This window comes from Sinocyclocheilus grahami, unplaced genomic scaffold, assembly GCF_001515645.1.
Source record: "Sinocyclocheilus grahami isolate Dianchi unplaced genomic scaffold, SAMN03320097.WGS_v1.1 scaffold128.1, whole genome shotgun sequence".
Classification (NCBI taxonomy): Eukaryota; Metazoa; Chordata; class Actinopteri; order Cypriniformes; family Cyprinidae; genus Sinocyclocheilus; species Sinocyclocheilus grahami.
The window spans coordinates 106,187-124,667 of record NW_015505307.1 but is presented as its reverse complement, the minus strand read 5'-3'; the positions used below and the strand labels follow the sequence as shown (position 1 = coordinate 124,667).

The window sequence follows — 18,481 nt, the reverse complement described above, 5'->3', positions numbered from 1 at the left end:
GTTTAGGGCCCTATGAAATGTTTTATTTTTCCAACCTTATGTTTTATTGTTACAAAATTCTGTTTTAGCATGTCTAATTATTTGAAAGCATAAAACAAGTTTCATTTATTCTTACAATAGCCTTATGAAATTCTGTGTTGTGTATTTACATTTTGTTTTAAGGCATAAAACATTCATTTAATCTATCTTTTAAATAATGAAAATTAAACAAATAAATTTTTTTAGAAAATTTAATATTACAATTAAAACATTGAAGAAATATTGAATACTTATTCCTTAAAAATAAGGTTTTAATAATTTTAGTAGTAGCAGTCTGTTACGTACATTCTACTGAACAATAGTAATATGTGAGTAACAGCCAATGCCCTCAAGTTAAACCGAACTTTTATTTTGACGGGTTGCCGTGAATACCATTACATTTCCGTGTGTATGTGACATGATGATAGTTTTACTCAAATGAAACGGGCAAATGCTGATGAAGTGACTCTCAGAGCAGTTCTGGAGATGTTATTCATGTATACATGTCTTCATTAGTGAGACGGCAGAAGTTAATATCACTGGAAGCGTCACGAGCGTTTCAGTACGAGTACTACACAAAACCGCGCGTCTGCGCCATTCATTAACGGGATATTAAAGAGACTAAACACAGAGACTTAAAGAATTCATATTTAAATATTAATCGTTTTGCGGCTTAATATCCACATCATTGCATTCTGTTTTTATTCACAATTTGTTCAGTGTCCCAACTTTTTTGGAATCGGGTTTGTAGTTTGAACTAGAGCCCGACCGATATATAGTTTTGCCGATATTATCGACCGATATGAGCCTGTCGCCGATATAACCTTTTTTTTTTTCTTTTTTTTTTACAGAACATATAGCGTAGATAAAATGCTTGAAATGGTGTAATTACTTAGTTTGTCCAGCAGAGCGCGCTCCATTGTTTGCTACTGGCGACCTGGATGAAACGCTTTAAAGCTTAAGTCTATGGAAAACCATTGAAACTTTGAACGGCCATATCTCCATAACGGCGCGGCGAGTCCGCACCAAATTCGGGGGATCCCTTCAGCTCGAGGAATCTTCTCGAACGCGAATCGAGTGTACATCTAGAGGCCCGCTTTCGAATGAGACCACCCCCACGTCGATAGATCCGATTCGGGAGTTACGGGGGGTTAAATTCGCAGTCCGGCGTCGACCGATCAAGCGATCCCGGGGGGCTACCGACGCGTGGAGGGTGGCGTTTGAGAGGGCTCCTCGAGCAGAAGAGATCCCCCGAATTTGGTGGAGATCCGCCAGCGCGTTCGCGAGATAGTGACACCAGTCAACACTTTCACTTCAATAAGGGGGTCTCTTGTTCAGGCCGGGGGGCTACCGGCGCGGGGAGGGTGGCGTTTGAGAGGGCTCCTCGAGCAGAAGAGATCCCCCGAATTTGGTGGAGATCCGCCAGCGCGTTCGCGAGATAGTGACACCAGTCAACACTTTCACTTCAATAAGGGGGTCTCTTGTTCAGGCAGCAGCAGACCGTAATTGCCCTGCAAACTGGACTTCACATGAAATTCCGCCATGATTCCAGTTCCAGATTCCAGGGACGTACACGTTACATTCAAAGGGCATTAAAGTGCGCGAGACTTGAATTTATATAGTATTTTTTTACAGAGGTATATTATGTCACACATCACACTTCTCTAGTAAGTTTCGTCTGTGTGTGAAGACAGTAGCGCAAATCCGTGAATGAATGTTCCGAAGTGAAATAAACTTCAACGGAATAAAGTTGAATGGAATGGAATTTAAATAATAAACCTCAACTTTACTGTTCAGTGCACTGATATCAGACTCATTTTGGATAAAGTTTATTGTTAAATTGTTAAATGCCCTGCCTCCATTAAGTATCTCTGTCACGTCATTATAAGTGTTTGATCACCACATTTGAGTGATCATTGCAAAAAAATTTGTTTGTTTATATATATTATGTTTCTGTATATACCATATTCTAAATATAGTACCAGTCAAATGTTTGGACACACAAATGGGAAAGTGTCCAAACTTTTGACTGGTACTGTACTATAATATACACACATAATATCGGCCGATATGTCAATATCTGCCTTTTTTTTAACTCCCTAATATCGGTATCGGTCCCAAAAAACCCATATCGGTCGGGCTCTAGTTTGAACGGTTAGTGTGCAATAGGTAAAATTAACTATTTGCAGCATTTTGCTGCTTACGGTGTTTCTGCTTCTGTTTTTAAAATAACCGGGTCATCTGCATCCTTTATTGGCACTTTAATGTCTTTATAGGGAAGCAACGCACATGGGAAGGGCTTGAGTAAAGCGTGTTTGGCTCTAGATAAAAAAAAATATTAGAGGATATAACACCAAAAGATCATTACAATAAATGACCCTGAGCACTTGTGGTGTGAACCACTCCGTTGTTTTGAAGCGCTGCTCACTTTATTTAGAAATGGTAAAATGGTGCTGCTGTTGCCATTATGTTTGAACCAAAATACATCTGGTATAGTGGATTAAAGTAGGAGGAGGATTTACAGTTGCAATCATTTGGTGGTTTTAGTCGACTGTGCACTGCATGTAAAAGGGGATCAAATAACAGTATTTATTTAGTGCATCAGTTTTGTGTTTGTGAACTAAAGTCATGATGCTTTTCAGTTTGCAGTAGGTCAGAGGTTGGTCTTTAGGTGTCATTTAACCATTGGCTGTAAACTATCACCTGTTTCTCATTCATAAACACACACACGCTCTCATCTCGCTGACAGTAAAGGGTGGGACACGGGATAACGGCTCTGATGGATTCAGTATTTTATTAGACTGATTTAAAACACAAACTTCTTTTCCAGTTCATTAAATGTACTGGCTCATTAGTCATTTGTTTTTGAATCAGGCTGTTTGCTTTTGCACACCACCAGCAAATACAACACAATGGAAAGATGTTGTTGTACCCAATCCTTTTGACTCATCACATTCAGTTTGAGCTCTTTTGATGTTCAAACACTGTTGGATGACTTGGCGACAATCCTGACCCATCCCTGGTCTTTTGAGTATATTGTAGCCACAGTCAGTGTGTAAGAGTACTGTATTAAGTACAGTCAGTGTAGGATGACTCTCTTCATGAGCGAACATATTTACCAGTGTTTGGTTAATTTTCACGGGTGAAATTGAGTCATTTCTATCTACATGGGTCCAGACTGTGACTAAAATGGTCGCATTTGCGACTAAAAATATTAATTTGCGAGTGAAGTTTTTGCTGAGGACAATAAAAATGTCAGTGTTTCCCCTGCCATTATTAGAGGTTGACCGATATGGGTTTTTCACTGGCCGGTGCCGATATTTAGAAATCAGGGCAGCCGATGGCCGATATATGATGCCGATTTTTTTGGCCGATGTGTTTGGCCGATTTTCATTTTTTTTCTTTTCCCATTCATCTTAAAACAGTTCTGAAGGATGCTTTTTGTTTATGTTTGTTGACACACACCAGTGTTTCCCACAGACTGCAAATTAATTCTCTGCCAGCAGGAGGCGCTTTGGGAGCTTTTCTGTAGACAGTCGGTTCTTTTAAAAGATACATTCATATAAAAATACCCGCGCTGCATTTTATCCGCACCAAATTCGGGGGATCCCTTCAGCTCGAGGAATCTTCTCGAACGCGAATCGAGTGTACATCTAGAGGCCCGCTTTCGAATGAGACCACCCCCACGTCGATAGATCCGATTCGGGAGTTACGGGTGGTTAAATTCGCAGTCCGGCGTCGACCGATCAAGCGATCCCGGGGGGCTACCGACGCGTGGAGGGTGGCGTTTGAGAGGGCTCCTCGAGCAGAAGAGATCCCCCGAATTTGGTGGAGATCCGCCAGCGCGTTCGCGAGATAGTGACACCAGTCAACACTTTCACTTCAATAAGGGGGTCTCTTGTTCAGGCAGCAGCAGACCGTAATTGCCCTGCAAACTGGACTTCACATGAAATTCCGCCATGATTCCAGTTCCAGATTCCAGGGACGTACACGTTACATTCAAAGGGCATTAAAGTGCGCGAGACTTGAATTTATATAGTATTTTTTTACAGAGGTATATTATGTCACACATCACACTTCTCTAGTAAGTTTCGTCTGTGTGTGAAGACAGTAGCGCAAATCCGTGAATGAATGTTCCGAAGTGAAATAAACTTCAACGGAATAAAGTTGAATGGAATGGAATTTAAATAATAAACCTCAACTTTACTGTTCAGTGCACTGATATCAGACTCATTTTGGATAAAGTTTATTGTTAAATTGTTAAATGCCCTGCCTCCATTAAGTATCTCTGTCACGTCATTATAAGTGTTTGATCACCACATTTGAGTGATCATTGCAAAAAAATTTGTTTGTTTATATATATTATGTTTCTGTATATACCATATTCTAAATATAGTACCAGTCAAATGTTTGGACACACAAATGGGAAAGTGTCCAAACTTTTGACTGGTACTGTACTATAATATACACACATAATATCGGCCGATATGTCAATATCTGCCTTTTTTTTAACTCCCTAATATCGGTATCGGTCCCAAAAAACCCATATCGGTCGGGCTCTAGTTTGAACGGTTAGTGTGCAATAGGTAAAATTAACTATTTGCAGCATTTTGCTGCTTACGGTGTTTCTGCTTCTGTTTTTAAAATAACCGGGTCATCTGCATCCTTTATTGGCACTTTAATGTCTTTATAGGGAAGCAACGCACATGGGAAGGGCTTGAGTAAAGCGTGTTTGGCTCTAGATAAAAAAAAATATTAGAGGATATAACACCAAAAGATCATTACAATAAATGACCCTGAGCACTTGTGGTGTGAACCACTCCGTTGTTTTGAAGCGCTGCTCACTTTATTTAGAAATGGTAAAATGGTGCTGCTGTTGCCATTATGTTTGAACCAAAATACATCTGGTATAGTGGATTAAAGTAGGAGGAGGATTTACAGTTGCAATCATTTGGTGGTTTTAGTCGACTGTGCACTGCATGTAAAAGGGGATCAAATAACAGTATTTCTTTAGTGCATCAGTTTTGTGTTTGTGAACTAAAGTCATGATGCTTTTCAGTTTGCAGTAGGTCAGAGGTTGGTCTTTAGGTGTCATTTAACCATTGGCTGTAAACTATCACCTGTTTCTCATTCATAAACACACACACGCTCTCATCTCGCTGACAGTAAAGGGTGGGACACGGGATAACGGCTCTGATGGATTCAGTATTTTATTAGACTGATTTAAAACACAAACTTCTTTTCCAGTTCATTAAATGTACTGGCTCATTAGTCATTTGTTTTTGAATCAGGCTGTTTGCTTTTGCACACCACCAGCAAATACAACACAATGGAAAGATGTTGTTGTACCCAATCCTTTTGACTCATCACATTCAGTTTGAGCTCTTTTGATGTTCAAACACTGTTGGATGACTTGGCGACAATCCTGACCCATCCCTGGTCTTTTGAGTATATTGTAGCCACAGTCAGTGTGTAAGAGTACTGTATTAAGTACAGTCAGTGTAGGATGACTCTCTTCATGAGCGAACATATTTACCAGTGTTTGGTTAATTTTCACGGGTGAAATTGAGTCATTTCTATCTACATGGGTCCAGACTGTGACTAAAATGGTCGCATTTGCGACTAAAAATATTAATTTGCGAGTGAAGTTTTTGCTGAGGACAATAAAAATGTCAGTGTTTCCCCTGCCATTATTAGAGGTTGACCGATATGGGTTTTTCACTGGCCGGTGCCGATATTTAGAAATCAGGGCAGCCGATGGCCGATATATGATGCCGATTTTTTTGGCCGATGTGTTTGGCCGATTTTCATTTTTTTTCTTTTCCCATTCATCTTAAAACAGTTCTGAAGGATGCTTTTTGTTTATGTTTGTTGACACACACCAGTGTTTCCCACAGACTGCAAATTAATTCTCTGCCAGCAGGAGGCGCTTTGGGAGCTTTTCTGTAGACAGTCGGTTCTTTTAAAAGATACATTCATATAAAAATACCCGCGCTGCATTTTAATTTTGAAACGTGAAGCACTCATTTTATTCAACGAAGTATAAGCCTTTTGAAAAATCTATTTGTGGCGGTCAGTTTTGATATTGTGATGAGCTGCCACAAATAAGTCAAATGGCCATAGTGATAACAAAAATAAAAGATTTCACACATAGTATTGCACTGCCTGCTGCTCATAACTGCTTAAGAGTGCGCTGACCACTTGCGAATATATGACGTAGTGGAGGCTATTGTCGGACCCACAGACACTTTTCATGAGGAAGTTTCGTCTGAATTGAACGTGTTTCTACTTTTACATGCAAATGACTTGTTGCATTTATGAATATGATAACTTTCCGGCATCAATTCTAGTAGGGTAAAACGTAATCCTGCTTTCGAAACGGTCTGTTTTGCCCTGCCATTAGCTGAGGCTGTGTGTGAAAAAGCCGTGGCTGCAGCCTGCAGTGCGTGAGTTGCTCAGTCTCACGCAGCCAGAGGGAGTTCCACAACAACGCTTAGTTGCCCGCCAGTGCGCCTGCCAGTAAATCGGCTTAATTTGCAGCACAATCGGCCAATTAATTAAAAAAATTCCAAAAATCGGCCGATTAATCGGTCTGAGAGTCACTTATGAGCATTTGACCGTTTCATTTGAGTAAAACTATCCTCATATCATATACACACAGGTATTCACGGCAACCCGTCAAAATAAAAGTTTGGTTTAACTTGAAGGCATTGGCAGAAATATATTCCTATTGTTGAATAGAATGTACGTAACTACTACTAAAATGATTAAAACCACAAAAATACAATATTTTCTTCAGTGTTTTAATTGTAATATTAAATGACCTTTATTTTACAAAAAATTATTATTTTTAAATTTTCATTACTTAAAACATAGATTAAATTAATGTTTTATGCCTTATTTAATAAACAAAGTATCAGCTTTAAAATTCTGCCAAATTCATGACGAAATTCAAACAATAAATACCGTTTTGGCACTCTCTTTAATGCGGCATGAGCGATCGCTTTAGTGCCTCAGTTCAAGCGGCACGTGAACCCATAATTTCTTGCTCTTTACTACTATAGTATGAAAAAAACATGAATGGACATCAAAAGATATATAAGATGCAGTACTGAAATGTCTCATTTACTCGCTATTTCAGTGTTTCAAACTGCGGAAAACATGGAAAACTTTGAAACAATTCCATGTAAAAATAAGTTTACCTCAGAATAACCATTTGGCGTCCATAAGATCATCAGTCAGCTAGAAAAAAATAACTATAAATAGTTTAAATTTATGCGCTAAATTGCATATCGATATTTTTACTTAACCTGTTGACATAAGAAAGAATGCAAGGAGCTGGTGGTTTAGTCATATTTAAAAGTATCTTTGCACTTCAACATTTATTTGTATGTTTAAAAAAATATGTAAAACATATAAAATTATGCATTTGAAATTTTTCAGTGTAAATGCATTTATGGCACATCAGCTTCATCAAACTGTCTGTGTAAATGCTTCTGTTTCCTCAGCAGTGGAAAGAGAGTTTGTTATACTAATTTCATTTGAACGGTAACAACTCTACAGTTTCTTATTATTCTAACTGAATTAATTGAAACAAAGTAAGAATTTGATTACACATTTAATAAGGAGGAAAAATTACCATTTATAAACATAGTGAGACATGACATCTGTTTTGTTACATATAGCAACTCATTTTAAGTTAAAGGGGTCATATGATGCTGCTAAAAAGAACATTATGTTGTGTATTTGGTGTAATGAAATGTGTTTATGCGGTTTAAGGTTAAAAAAACACATTATTTTCCACATACTGTACATTATTGTTTCTCCTCTATGCCCCGCCTTTCTGAAACGCGTCGATTTTTACAAAGCTCATCGGTCTGAAAAAGCAAGGTGTACGCTGATTGGCCAGCTATCCAGTGCGTTATTATTGGCCGAATACCTCAAGCATGTGACGGAAATGTTACGCCCCTTACCATACTGTGATGATGCCCTGTCAGGCCGGAGCGATGATTCAAAAACATAAAAATATTATAAACGAGGCATTTGTTGCATCCAGTGGGGATATAATTATGGATTATAATGACTTATACTGTCTTTTTACGCATTGCATTGCATCGTGCCGCATAAACATAAAACCATGTCTGCATTTGTGATCGGAGAAATTACAAACAACAAGCCCTACTCTACACTGCCCAAAAAACTCGCTTTAAATATATAAAATATAAAAACTCTTTAAATATAAAAAATGTACTTACAGTCTGTGAGTCAGAACAGCCGGCATTGTAGCAGGGCTCTACAGTGCAACTGAAAATTACTGCGTGCGACTATGAAATAATATTTAGGAGCACCTGTGCGACTGACCCGATCAGCATATTTGTGTTTGCGCTGAGGGAGCTTCAAAGGTTCTAATATACGTACGTGTTTCTGCAGCGTTGAGTAATGTATCACAGACATATCCTCTCATTATAACAAACAAAGTGTTGACGGGGTGTAAATAAGATATTCATTGTGCAGTGTAGAGAGCTTTGTCGATTATAATGGAGTTTTGTGAGATCGGGATAAACTAAGATGAGTGACAGCTTTTAATGATTATTAAGGGAGTTTGCAAATGTGATATTGATTTAATACAACAATTCGTTAAACAAGAAGTTAATATTAAGTGACTTATATTTTCTGACAACAACACAATTGCCTTATTTTGCTCTATTTCATCAACGAAAAAATATATTTTTTTTTTAAGTAACAGCTGAGCCGCTGCGCATCGCCATTCAAACACAGCGGTGATTCGTTTATGAATGAACTGCGTTTTTAAATGAATCTAGTGAGTCAATTATTCAATTACCCATTCATAAAGACAGTCACGTACTTCATTCCTGAATGATTCAGCTGTTCGACAGAATCAATTGAATGAATGATTCGGTGATAAAATCAGTGACTTGACGCCACCTGCTGGCAGTTTTTGTTTAATTTTTAAAGCATTAAGTTGTTTAAATAATTTCTATATTCAAAATGCTATATTTAAAACATTAACCTCAACATGAATTTATGAATTTAATTGCACTCATGCGACCTCTGAGCCTTATTAAACGTCTGAAAATACACACACAAGCCACTTGTGTGTTCTTTTGTGCCATCTCTGTAGCACACATTTATTTCTTAAATACTGATTTAATTTGATTGGTAACTTATTCTTATTCTACTTGTTTTTATTCTGTTGTTTTAATTAGAAATGTTAAAAAGCTTATAAATATATATTTTTAGATTTTTAGATAAAAGATGACACTTTAAATAAAGTTAGAAAAATGCCATTACAAAGGTAAAAACTAAATTCCCTATAAATCACTTTAAGGAGTCAACTATCACCTCATAATGGGAAGGTTCATTTTTTTATCAGAATTTTTGATTACTGAGTAGAAGGTGCTCCTAAATTTTTGACCGTGCTCCTAAATTTTTTTAATTAGGAGCACAAGCGCCCCTAAAAAGAAAAGTATCCGTAGAGCCCTTATTGTAGTCTACTCTCCTAGGATCAGGAAACAGTCCTCCATAAAGTGTGCTGCACACATCTGAATATTTGGGTTAAACTGTTCTGGAACAGTGTTGTAAATACAACTTAACCAATGATTTCTAGTCGTGTCCATTTTTGGAAGGGCCACACAAAGTAGTTTCGCTTTCACAACAAAACACAGCATCAACCACGGCCTTGAGTGAGCAGAGGCCGGGGGATAAAGTGAGGAACGGCCGGCGGGCTGAGTGAGCAGAGGCGGCGGGCTGGCTTGCAGCCACCACGTGACGACCCCAGGCCGGACTGCGCTTCGTCCACGGTGAAAGCCGATCCGGCGATCCACAGCGTAAAGTTGTAGTATTTCCTCAGCAACCAGCACGGATCAGCTCCAGGCATGACGAAGCAGATATCATCCTCTTTTGGAAGACCAAACAAAGTAGTTTCGCTTTCACAACGATTCACACAGCGCATTCACAGAATAAAAGTTATGCCTTCTTTCTTTGCATGAGCATTTGGGTGGCGTTATGCAAATCTTCCCACATAGTGATGTAGACATGTGGGGGCGTGTTAGAACGAGCCGTTTTAGGTAAGTGTGGCTGACTCTTAACTTTTATAAAGAATATCTCTTTGGATTTGAGACTTTAGTCTTTGCAACTTTATAGATCTTCTTTATGCACCAAGAGCTTGTAACACTCCAAAGAGAATAATTGAAATTGCATCATATGACCCCTTTAACTATTTCTATCTCTTTCCAGTCACAGAGCACTTTATTTTGACAGTTGTTTAAGTGAGAGAAAATCTGTAACTTAGTCCAGATTGGGGGAATTGTAATGTTTAATAATTTCTTTTATTTTGTAAATATTTTTTTGCATTGAAATTTGCATAGATTTTTGTTTGTATATGCTGTCAATTAAAGTTCTTAGAAAGAAAATCGGAATCGGCAAAAATCGGTATCGGCAGGGAACACTTCCAAAAAATCGGAATCGGCCAAGAAAATTGCAATCGGTGCATCTCTACTCAAAGCAGATTCAAGTTGGTCAGTTTTTGTTTGTGAGCAATTGTAAATTTTAGGACGGGCAATAATTAATCTCATTACGTTCCATTTTATCCAACCCACCATTCTGTGTGCCGTAACTGTCATGGTGTCTGTTAATCCACTGGCTCACCTTGCTGGTCTTCATACTGAATATTTCAGTAGGAGAAACAGGACTGTGTGCATGTGAGGCAGTGTTTCAGTGCATTTGTCAGTCTGTAGTACTTTCTCTATAAGGGCCTGTGAGAGAGAGAGAGAGAGAGAGACAGTGGCAGCATCAGCAACTAGAGCAGCCGTGTCTCTCAGGCTTAAGAAGGAAGAGAGTCGGCCGCTTCTGTGGATTACAGGAGTGTCAGTAAGCCAGGCTGGACTGGAAGGAGTTTTGACTCATCTCTTTTTCCTTTCAATCTGTCTTGCCGCATCTTCCAGCTCTTACTGTTTCTGTTACTATTCTTTCTGTGTGCTGTATCATCTAAGATCATTCAGAGGAGATGTGTGGGGTGCTAGCTGTTAGCAGTGTTGGGTACTGAAAGAGAGAGGCACAGGAGAAGAGAGGAGGATGCCGGCCCCCCTCAGGATGAGGAGGGGGGCCTGCAGGTCAGCTATCCCGTCTCTCTCCACCATCGCTGAGGAAGAGGAGGGACAGCGGAGCCGCAAGAGACGAGGGAAAGGAGGAGGTATGTGGGAGGTCAGGGTAGGAAAGATTAAAAAGGCTGATGTAAATCTCTCTGGGGTTTTGCTCTCAGGAGTGCTAAGCTAATACCTGGCCTATTAAGTGATCTGTGTATCTTGTAGTTGGTAAAAGCATTTTTATTTCAGAACTGGTGTGTATCATCAGATGATGGCATAGCAGTGCAGGGTTAGTAATTTGCAAACATTACTAAATGTATATTATAATCATGAAAACCAAAGTACTTGCAATCCAAAATCTCTTACTGAGAATTCATGACAACCTATTTTAGAGCCCTTATTTAGTAACTAAATGTGCGTAAGGAAAGTGTGGCCTTAATACTCAGTTGCTAATGGCTTTAGACTGTCAGTTTTTTTTGTCTATGGCTGAGTCTTAAAACTTAAGACAGCAATTTTGAGGATCATAGGTGTGATGCTTAAAAGCGCATTCTAGTTAGAATAAGTGGTTCAGAACACAAGAGTCTTAACCTTGTTGGCTATGACTACAACCTAAAATGCAAAAATAATGTTTTTAAGTGTTTAGTTGGATAATTGTAAGTAATTAGTTCATTTTACTGGCTAATCAGGTTGTGTCAGTTGTTATTATTATTATTGTTATTATTTTTTGTTTTGAGTATCCTCAAAGGTTGATATATGCTAGTATTTGTTTGCATAAATGAGTATCAATATCAGTGTTGTAAATACAGACTGAGAATGATGTCAGTTTAGAGTGAGCGTCAGCATCACATGTATTTCACTGAAGTGTAGAAAAACACATTTATCAGTCTTGAGTGTCTGTTTTAGCATCGCTTCTACTGAGAAGGAAAATATTTTTTCTCTTTTTCTGTTGGGAGTGGCTGTTTTGCCCCACCCATTGTCGCTAATGGTAGATGACTGACAAGTTGGACAGGATGGCCTGGGCTGTGGGTGGGTCACATGACCACCGGGAAGTGGAATGTAAACAACTGACTGGAAGAGGATCCACATAGAGGTGGATGGGACTGTTCGGACTAAGGCTAAAGGCTTTACATTACATATGAATTAGGGATGTAGGTTAATGCTCACTTTCAGTAGTTTCATTTCTAGATCTGAATTGACAGATCTCTTTCTATGAGGAATCACTTTTATGTAAGCTTTCTAACATATAATGTAAAGCAAACGTGCTTCAGCCTATAAGGTCTGACTCCCACATTGACTTCACATGCTCAGATTTGGGTCACAAGACTGTTCTCAGCTGGGCCAAAAATCCCTCTGAACTCAAAAAACTGCTGCCTCACTGGAGCTACTGCTGTAGTGTAGGCATTACACACATACACGTTAACGCTACGTTCATTTTTTTTATGGGGTTCTGCAAACTCGGATATGGAGAAATGGGCTGTGTGCCATTTAGAAGGTTTTGATCCAGTCACTGTTTTTCCATTTAAGTGGCTTCTATCAGTTTTGTGTTCTGGGTGTCCACAAAAGCTGTGCTCTGCACAAAAGAATAAAGAATTCAAAGTAGGGATGTGTAAGGATTAGGGCTGTTCGATATTGGAAAAAACTCACATTGCGATATTTTTTTTCTGCAATATATATTGCGATACGAAAAAAAAAAATCAGATGACTTCAATAGCTCTATTTGGAAAAAAAATAATCAGTGATTGGGGTGATTTTGTAGGTGAGTAAATCAGCATAGGAAATAGGGCTGTGCAATTAATCGATTGTCATGCACATCTCGTCAGTAAAGCCAGTCCCGTGATAAGTAGTAAGTCGCCATCACCTGCTTTCAGATGGAGCGGCATTTAATACACAGAGCCGTAATTCACTGACAATTCACTACTAATCACGGGACCGGCTTTACTGACAAGATGCGCATGGCAATCGCATGCGATTAATTGCACAGCCCTAATAGGAAATAAACAAATTACAAGCATAGATAAATAACAGAACAAAGATACAAATGAAATAAGCAGTGCTTTATATTTTTCAGGTAAGTCTTAACAGTATTCAGGTACAGAAATTGAGTAATCAAATGTAAAATAACACTGCATAATTTTCACTTAGCCTTCAGGTGGCCGTGTGGACTTGGGGCAAAAATGTAGGCCTGTGTATCACCAGCAAAGTCACGATACGATATGATGCATATCACGATACGGGACTGCACTATATATTTTTCAGGTAAGTCTAACAGTATTCAGGTACAGAAATTGAGTAATCAAATGTAAAATAACACTGCATAATTTTCACTTAGCCTTCAGGTGGCCGTGTGGACTTGGGGCAAAAATGTAGGCCTGTGTATCACCAGCAAAGTCACGATACGATACGATGCATATCACGATACGGGACTGCACTAAATTTCACCTCAGCAGAATTTAGTAAAACAGCTGTTTATTAAACATTGCATACTGTAGTGCCATTTCTAACTATTGGCAGAGCAGGCAGTTGACCTCTGCATTATGAAGGGCCTCCATAAGTGTACCACAGTACAATATAGGTAATGGCATATGTTTCATGTTTACATTGGGCACTCCCCACCAGGTACAATATTCTGATTGTTTGCATCTTGTTTTTAAGCCTATAAATAATAATGTACTCAGTCTAATAAATTTATATTGTAATGTACTCATTCTAATATATTAAAAAATCATATTTACATTGCTGGTAGGTTATCATTGCACAAATTAACACACTCTCTGTTTAAAAAATAAAAAAATAGAAGAGTTCTAATCTAAACTAATGCGCTGTCTTCACAGTATCTAACGCACACACACGCTCAGTCACTCACACAGATCATGCTGCGCGCGCACAGACATTCAGGAACAAACTTTTTAACAATTTTATCAATAAAATACCTTAATCGCTCAAGAGCTACATTATCTTTCTCAACAAGGAACTGGTAACATCATTGTTTCTAAAGCAGATAAAGCCACAGCTTCACTGTTAATAGAGAAACGCGGCAAAACGGTGGTAATTCATACATCCACAGCCTCTCTCACTCTCTCTCTCTCTCTCTCATAAATGAACACTTGATAAATTACACTTTTCTGATAATAGGATATTGAAGTGGAGATCGCTAAACAGCAAGTTTAAGTTACCAGTGTTTTCAGAAACCAAGTGCGTTTATCCACAGTGGTGAGAGAGCGCATGCACATGGTTGCCAGGTTGACAAAGATAAGTAGCACACTTAGCAGATATTTCCGTATTGCGCAAGTGGGAAGCTCTGTTTCGGGGATTACGTCTCTTTATATCAGGCAACACAGTTGTGTTCCTCTGCGGCCAGATTAAACCTTTAGAAACCTCACACTTTTCTAATCAATTTTAAACGGTGTTATTGTATTCAAATTAAGTGCGGTCCACTGCTACACACGTGCCACGATATCGATACAGGGCCAGTTGTATCGATACTTGTTTCATCAAATCTCTGTGACGATACATTTTTTTATCGTCGTATCGATGTATCGAACACAGCACTACAAAAATGCCTCTGCACAAACAAATTAAATCTATTACGTCTGTTGCTAACAAAGTAAATATGAATATGATCTGCTCATGTTGCACCGTATTTCATTTTATGCGTTTTTACAGTGTTGCACATTTTAACCAATCACACACATAACTGTTGAGCTTAGGAATGCAATGGCCAATCAGAAGCGTTCAGATGAGTCATCGTTCAAACTCATCAGTTTTGTTGAGTGAGCGCACTTTGCTGACTGAATTCCGGACTCTTGTGAATTCTCTCATCATAAACAACAAAGTGCAGATGTACAATGTAAGTAAGAGATTCATTTAACAGTGTATACAGCTTCAGTGATTATAACGATAGTTTATTTTGAGTGCTTAAACTCGCGATAGATCAATGTTAATGATAGTCACTTTCTATATATCATTTATTCACTGTTTGAATAACCGTGGAAAGGAACCGTTATATATTTATACATTTCAAACGTTTTTATTAAATTGTAATCACATTAAATACAAATTCAGTCCCATTAAAAATTTTTTTAGCCTGCATGACACCCATGTCTGGTGCCTAAAAAGACGGGTTCATGATGTTTAAAGGGGTCATATGATGCGATTTCCATTTTTCCTTTCTCTTTGGCATTTCAGAAAGGTGGGGCATAGAGGAGAAACAATAATGTACAGTATGTGGAAAATAATGTTTTTTTTAAGCTTAAACCGCATAAACAGATTTCATTACACCAAATACACAAAATAATGTTCTTTTTAGCAACATCATATGACCCCTTTAATACATTTAATTGGCTGCTTTTAGCCTTACCCTGGAGTTGGTTCACCCTCCGCCTATGAACAGGAACATTAAACTGCTGTGAACCAATATACTGTTACACATCCATTTTCTTTCTCAATTGTTTCCCTTCACCTAAGCCATAAGCAACTGTGTTTACAAGGATACTTGCAGAGCACAGTATTTCAGGCACAAATAGACGCAGAAGTGAACAGAAATTAGTGTTCACGTACATCTGCTTGGCTCTCACCGTGTCTACACCGGGTGCAAGCGGCGCGATAAAATACTATGAACCCATTTTAATCAGTGATGCTGTGTGACTGACTACACTGGATGCGGCGCGACACGACAAATCCCCGACAGTAAACTGATGCCTCGTTTAAGACGTACTGACACAAAGTTCAAATGATCGCTGTGTCGCGTCCGGTGTAGACAGATTCTGGGGCCGTTCACATGTCGCAGGTGGAAAACGCCAGCTGCGCGGCTTTCTCCTTCTTTCCAAAGTGCTCGGGAGCTTGTGCTTTCTTGGAGTCTGCCTTTGCTAAGTGACCGTGACCCGCACTCTTCACGACGACGCGGAAGTTTCAACAAAGGATAAATGGATTTCCAGCACTGAAAATCGCGTGCTGTAGCTCTGCTACTAAATGTATTTAGAAATGGGTATCTCTGTACAGCTGTCACGTCCGGTGTAGACATCGTGTCTGTGTGTGAGCAAAGAAAACAATCAGTATAAATATAACGATCAGTAGCCTATACTAAACATCGCACATCCTGCGATGTGACTATCGCGGATGCGCACATCGTGATATCGATGCTGAAACGATATTTCGTGCAGCCCTAGTAAGGATAGTCAACTAGTAATTCAGTAGTCAGTTACTGAGTAGTCAGTGTTTTGTTTGTCTGAACTGTAGTGCACTATTAAACTGTCGGCACAATTGGATTTGCTTATTAAATAATATTTTATGATTTTTTTTATAACTTTTTTTTGTCACCGTTACTATGGTTACAACCATTCTTTTTTGCTAGGGCTGCTAAATAATCAAAATTGTGATACGAGGTAGTACGATAATCAAATCACAAAGGTTTTGATTTAATTAAAGAAATGCATGCACTGCGTGTTTCAGGGTGCATCTCATGAGTATCTCATTATCCAGTGAGCATCTCATTATGCTCACGTGAGCATTATGCTCTCCCATCAGTTATTGGATGGGAGGCGCACTACAATGTTACATTCAATAACTGAAAACAGTAGTGGTTAAACGGATCGTAGTTGATCCGTACGGATCAAGCCCCACGGTTCGGCACGCATGTGATCCGCGGATTAATTGCAAATTTTAACCATAATAGAGTATAAGTTTATCATTTGTCCATATTTACACAAGCAAGCGAATTTTAAACAATTCCAGAGAGCGAAAGGGAACTCGATTCGTCACTCGCGCACAGCCACACACACATGAAGCACGCACACGCATTTCAGAAGGCGCGCGAACACTGAACTGAATCCTCTTCTGAATCCTGAACACATACACACAAAATACCCATCTCGACAATCATTCAGGAATACGCAGTCAGTTATGTCTCAAGTGAATGAAAACAGCTGAGAAAGAAATTGTCACGGTGCGTGCGGGTAGATGAAGCGAGGACTCAATCGCTGGAGAAATGGTTGTTTATTTTAATAATAAAAAATGAAACAAACAAACTCAAACCACCCCGAGGGGGAAAAACAGACAGGCAGAGCTAAAGCTGCACACATGCAGACACGAAACACACACAATGAGAAATGACGGATCAGCACAGGACGGCAGACACAAGGAGAATAAATAGGAACCAAACGAGGAGGCTAACGAGGGAGACACAGGTGGAGCAACTAAAACAATAACGAGGTAACAAGATGGGAGGGGCCAGACAATAGACAGGAGAGAGCACATGGCAACAGACAAACACAACACAAGCCATGTGCTCCCAGAACACAGTCATCTGGTGGCCCTCCTGGGCACACCGGCTGAAGACTGTGACAGAAATCGGATGTGACCATTATATCGGATCCGTGCATCAGGTCTTAAAGGGACAGCGGCCTATAAATACTGCTGTCATTAATGATCATCAAACTAGGGATGCAACGATTATAGATTTTGTTGGTACGATTATTGTCTGAGGAATAATCACGGTTTTACGATTATGATGGTTACTATGCATTTATTCATTTCCCAACATTACTAATGTAAAAAATCACATGAACACTCTTTAGATATTAAAGTGTTATTTATTGCTGGCATTTGAAACAGAAATAACACGGTAACCAACAATACAGCAAAAAATCATAATAAACAAAAGACAAACAAAAGTCCATCTCTCCCATTGGAATTAAAAAAGGTGACCTCTGCTCTGTAAACATCCATGACAGTATTTCTCTTTTGAAAATAACAAATGGAAATAGATCGAAAAAGTATTTAATGTTTTCAGTTTGTACCTTCTTTACATTTCTTTTGGACCTGGGGTAGAGAATTTGGAAACATGGTGAAAAAAAAAAATCTTGTTGGTTTTTACTTATGAATAATACTACAACACGGACAGTAAATAACAAAGTTAATGAAGTAGCCTATTATAAATATACGACTAATATTAACTGCATTTGTCCCACGGGGGAAACTGTTACTAATGATAGAAATAAACTGAAATATTATTGTAATCAACTGTCATCCATACGTATTCATTTTAATAATCTTTATAATAATTCATATGATTTTACAAGTGGCCTGAGAAAATCATGTCTATTATTTTGTTCTGCGAGTACCGAGATCACGCTGCGCACGTGTACAAACATTCAGGAGGACACAAACTTCTTGAGAATGCTGCCCCGTGTCTTTTATTAATAATATAGATTAATAGCCTACTGGAGAGACGCACAGACGCAGGTAGGCTAATTCACACCTCTCTCTCTCTCTCTCTCTCGAATAATTAATTCAAGTAGCTAAATGTTATAACTAATTAATTCAAATAAATGTGATCTTACCGCACTATTTCATCTCTTTCT

The 18,481-nt window shown here is 38.8% G+C and overlaps 1 protein-coding gene across 1 annotated transcript in view; it reads left to right on the top strand.

Annotated features, from left to right (window-relative positions):
• The first annotated feature begins 10,963 nt into the window (after positions 1-10,963).
• Positions 10,964-18,481, top strand: part of map7b (microtubule-associated protein 7b) — a 42,204-nt gene continuing 34,686 nt past the window's right edge. Inside the window, exon 1 of the mRNA XM_016279237.1 lies at positions 10,964-11,230. Within this exon, the coding sequence (XP_016134723.1) occupies positions 11,113-11,230 (118 nt within the window). The 5' untranslated portion in view covers positions 10,964-11,112. The remainder of the gene's footprint in view (positions 11,231-18,481) is intronic.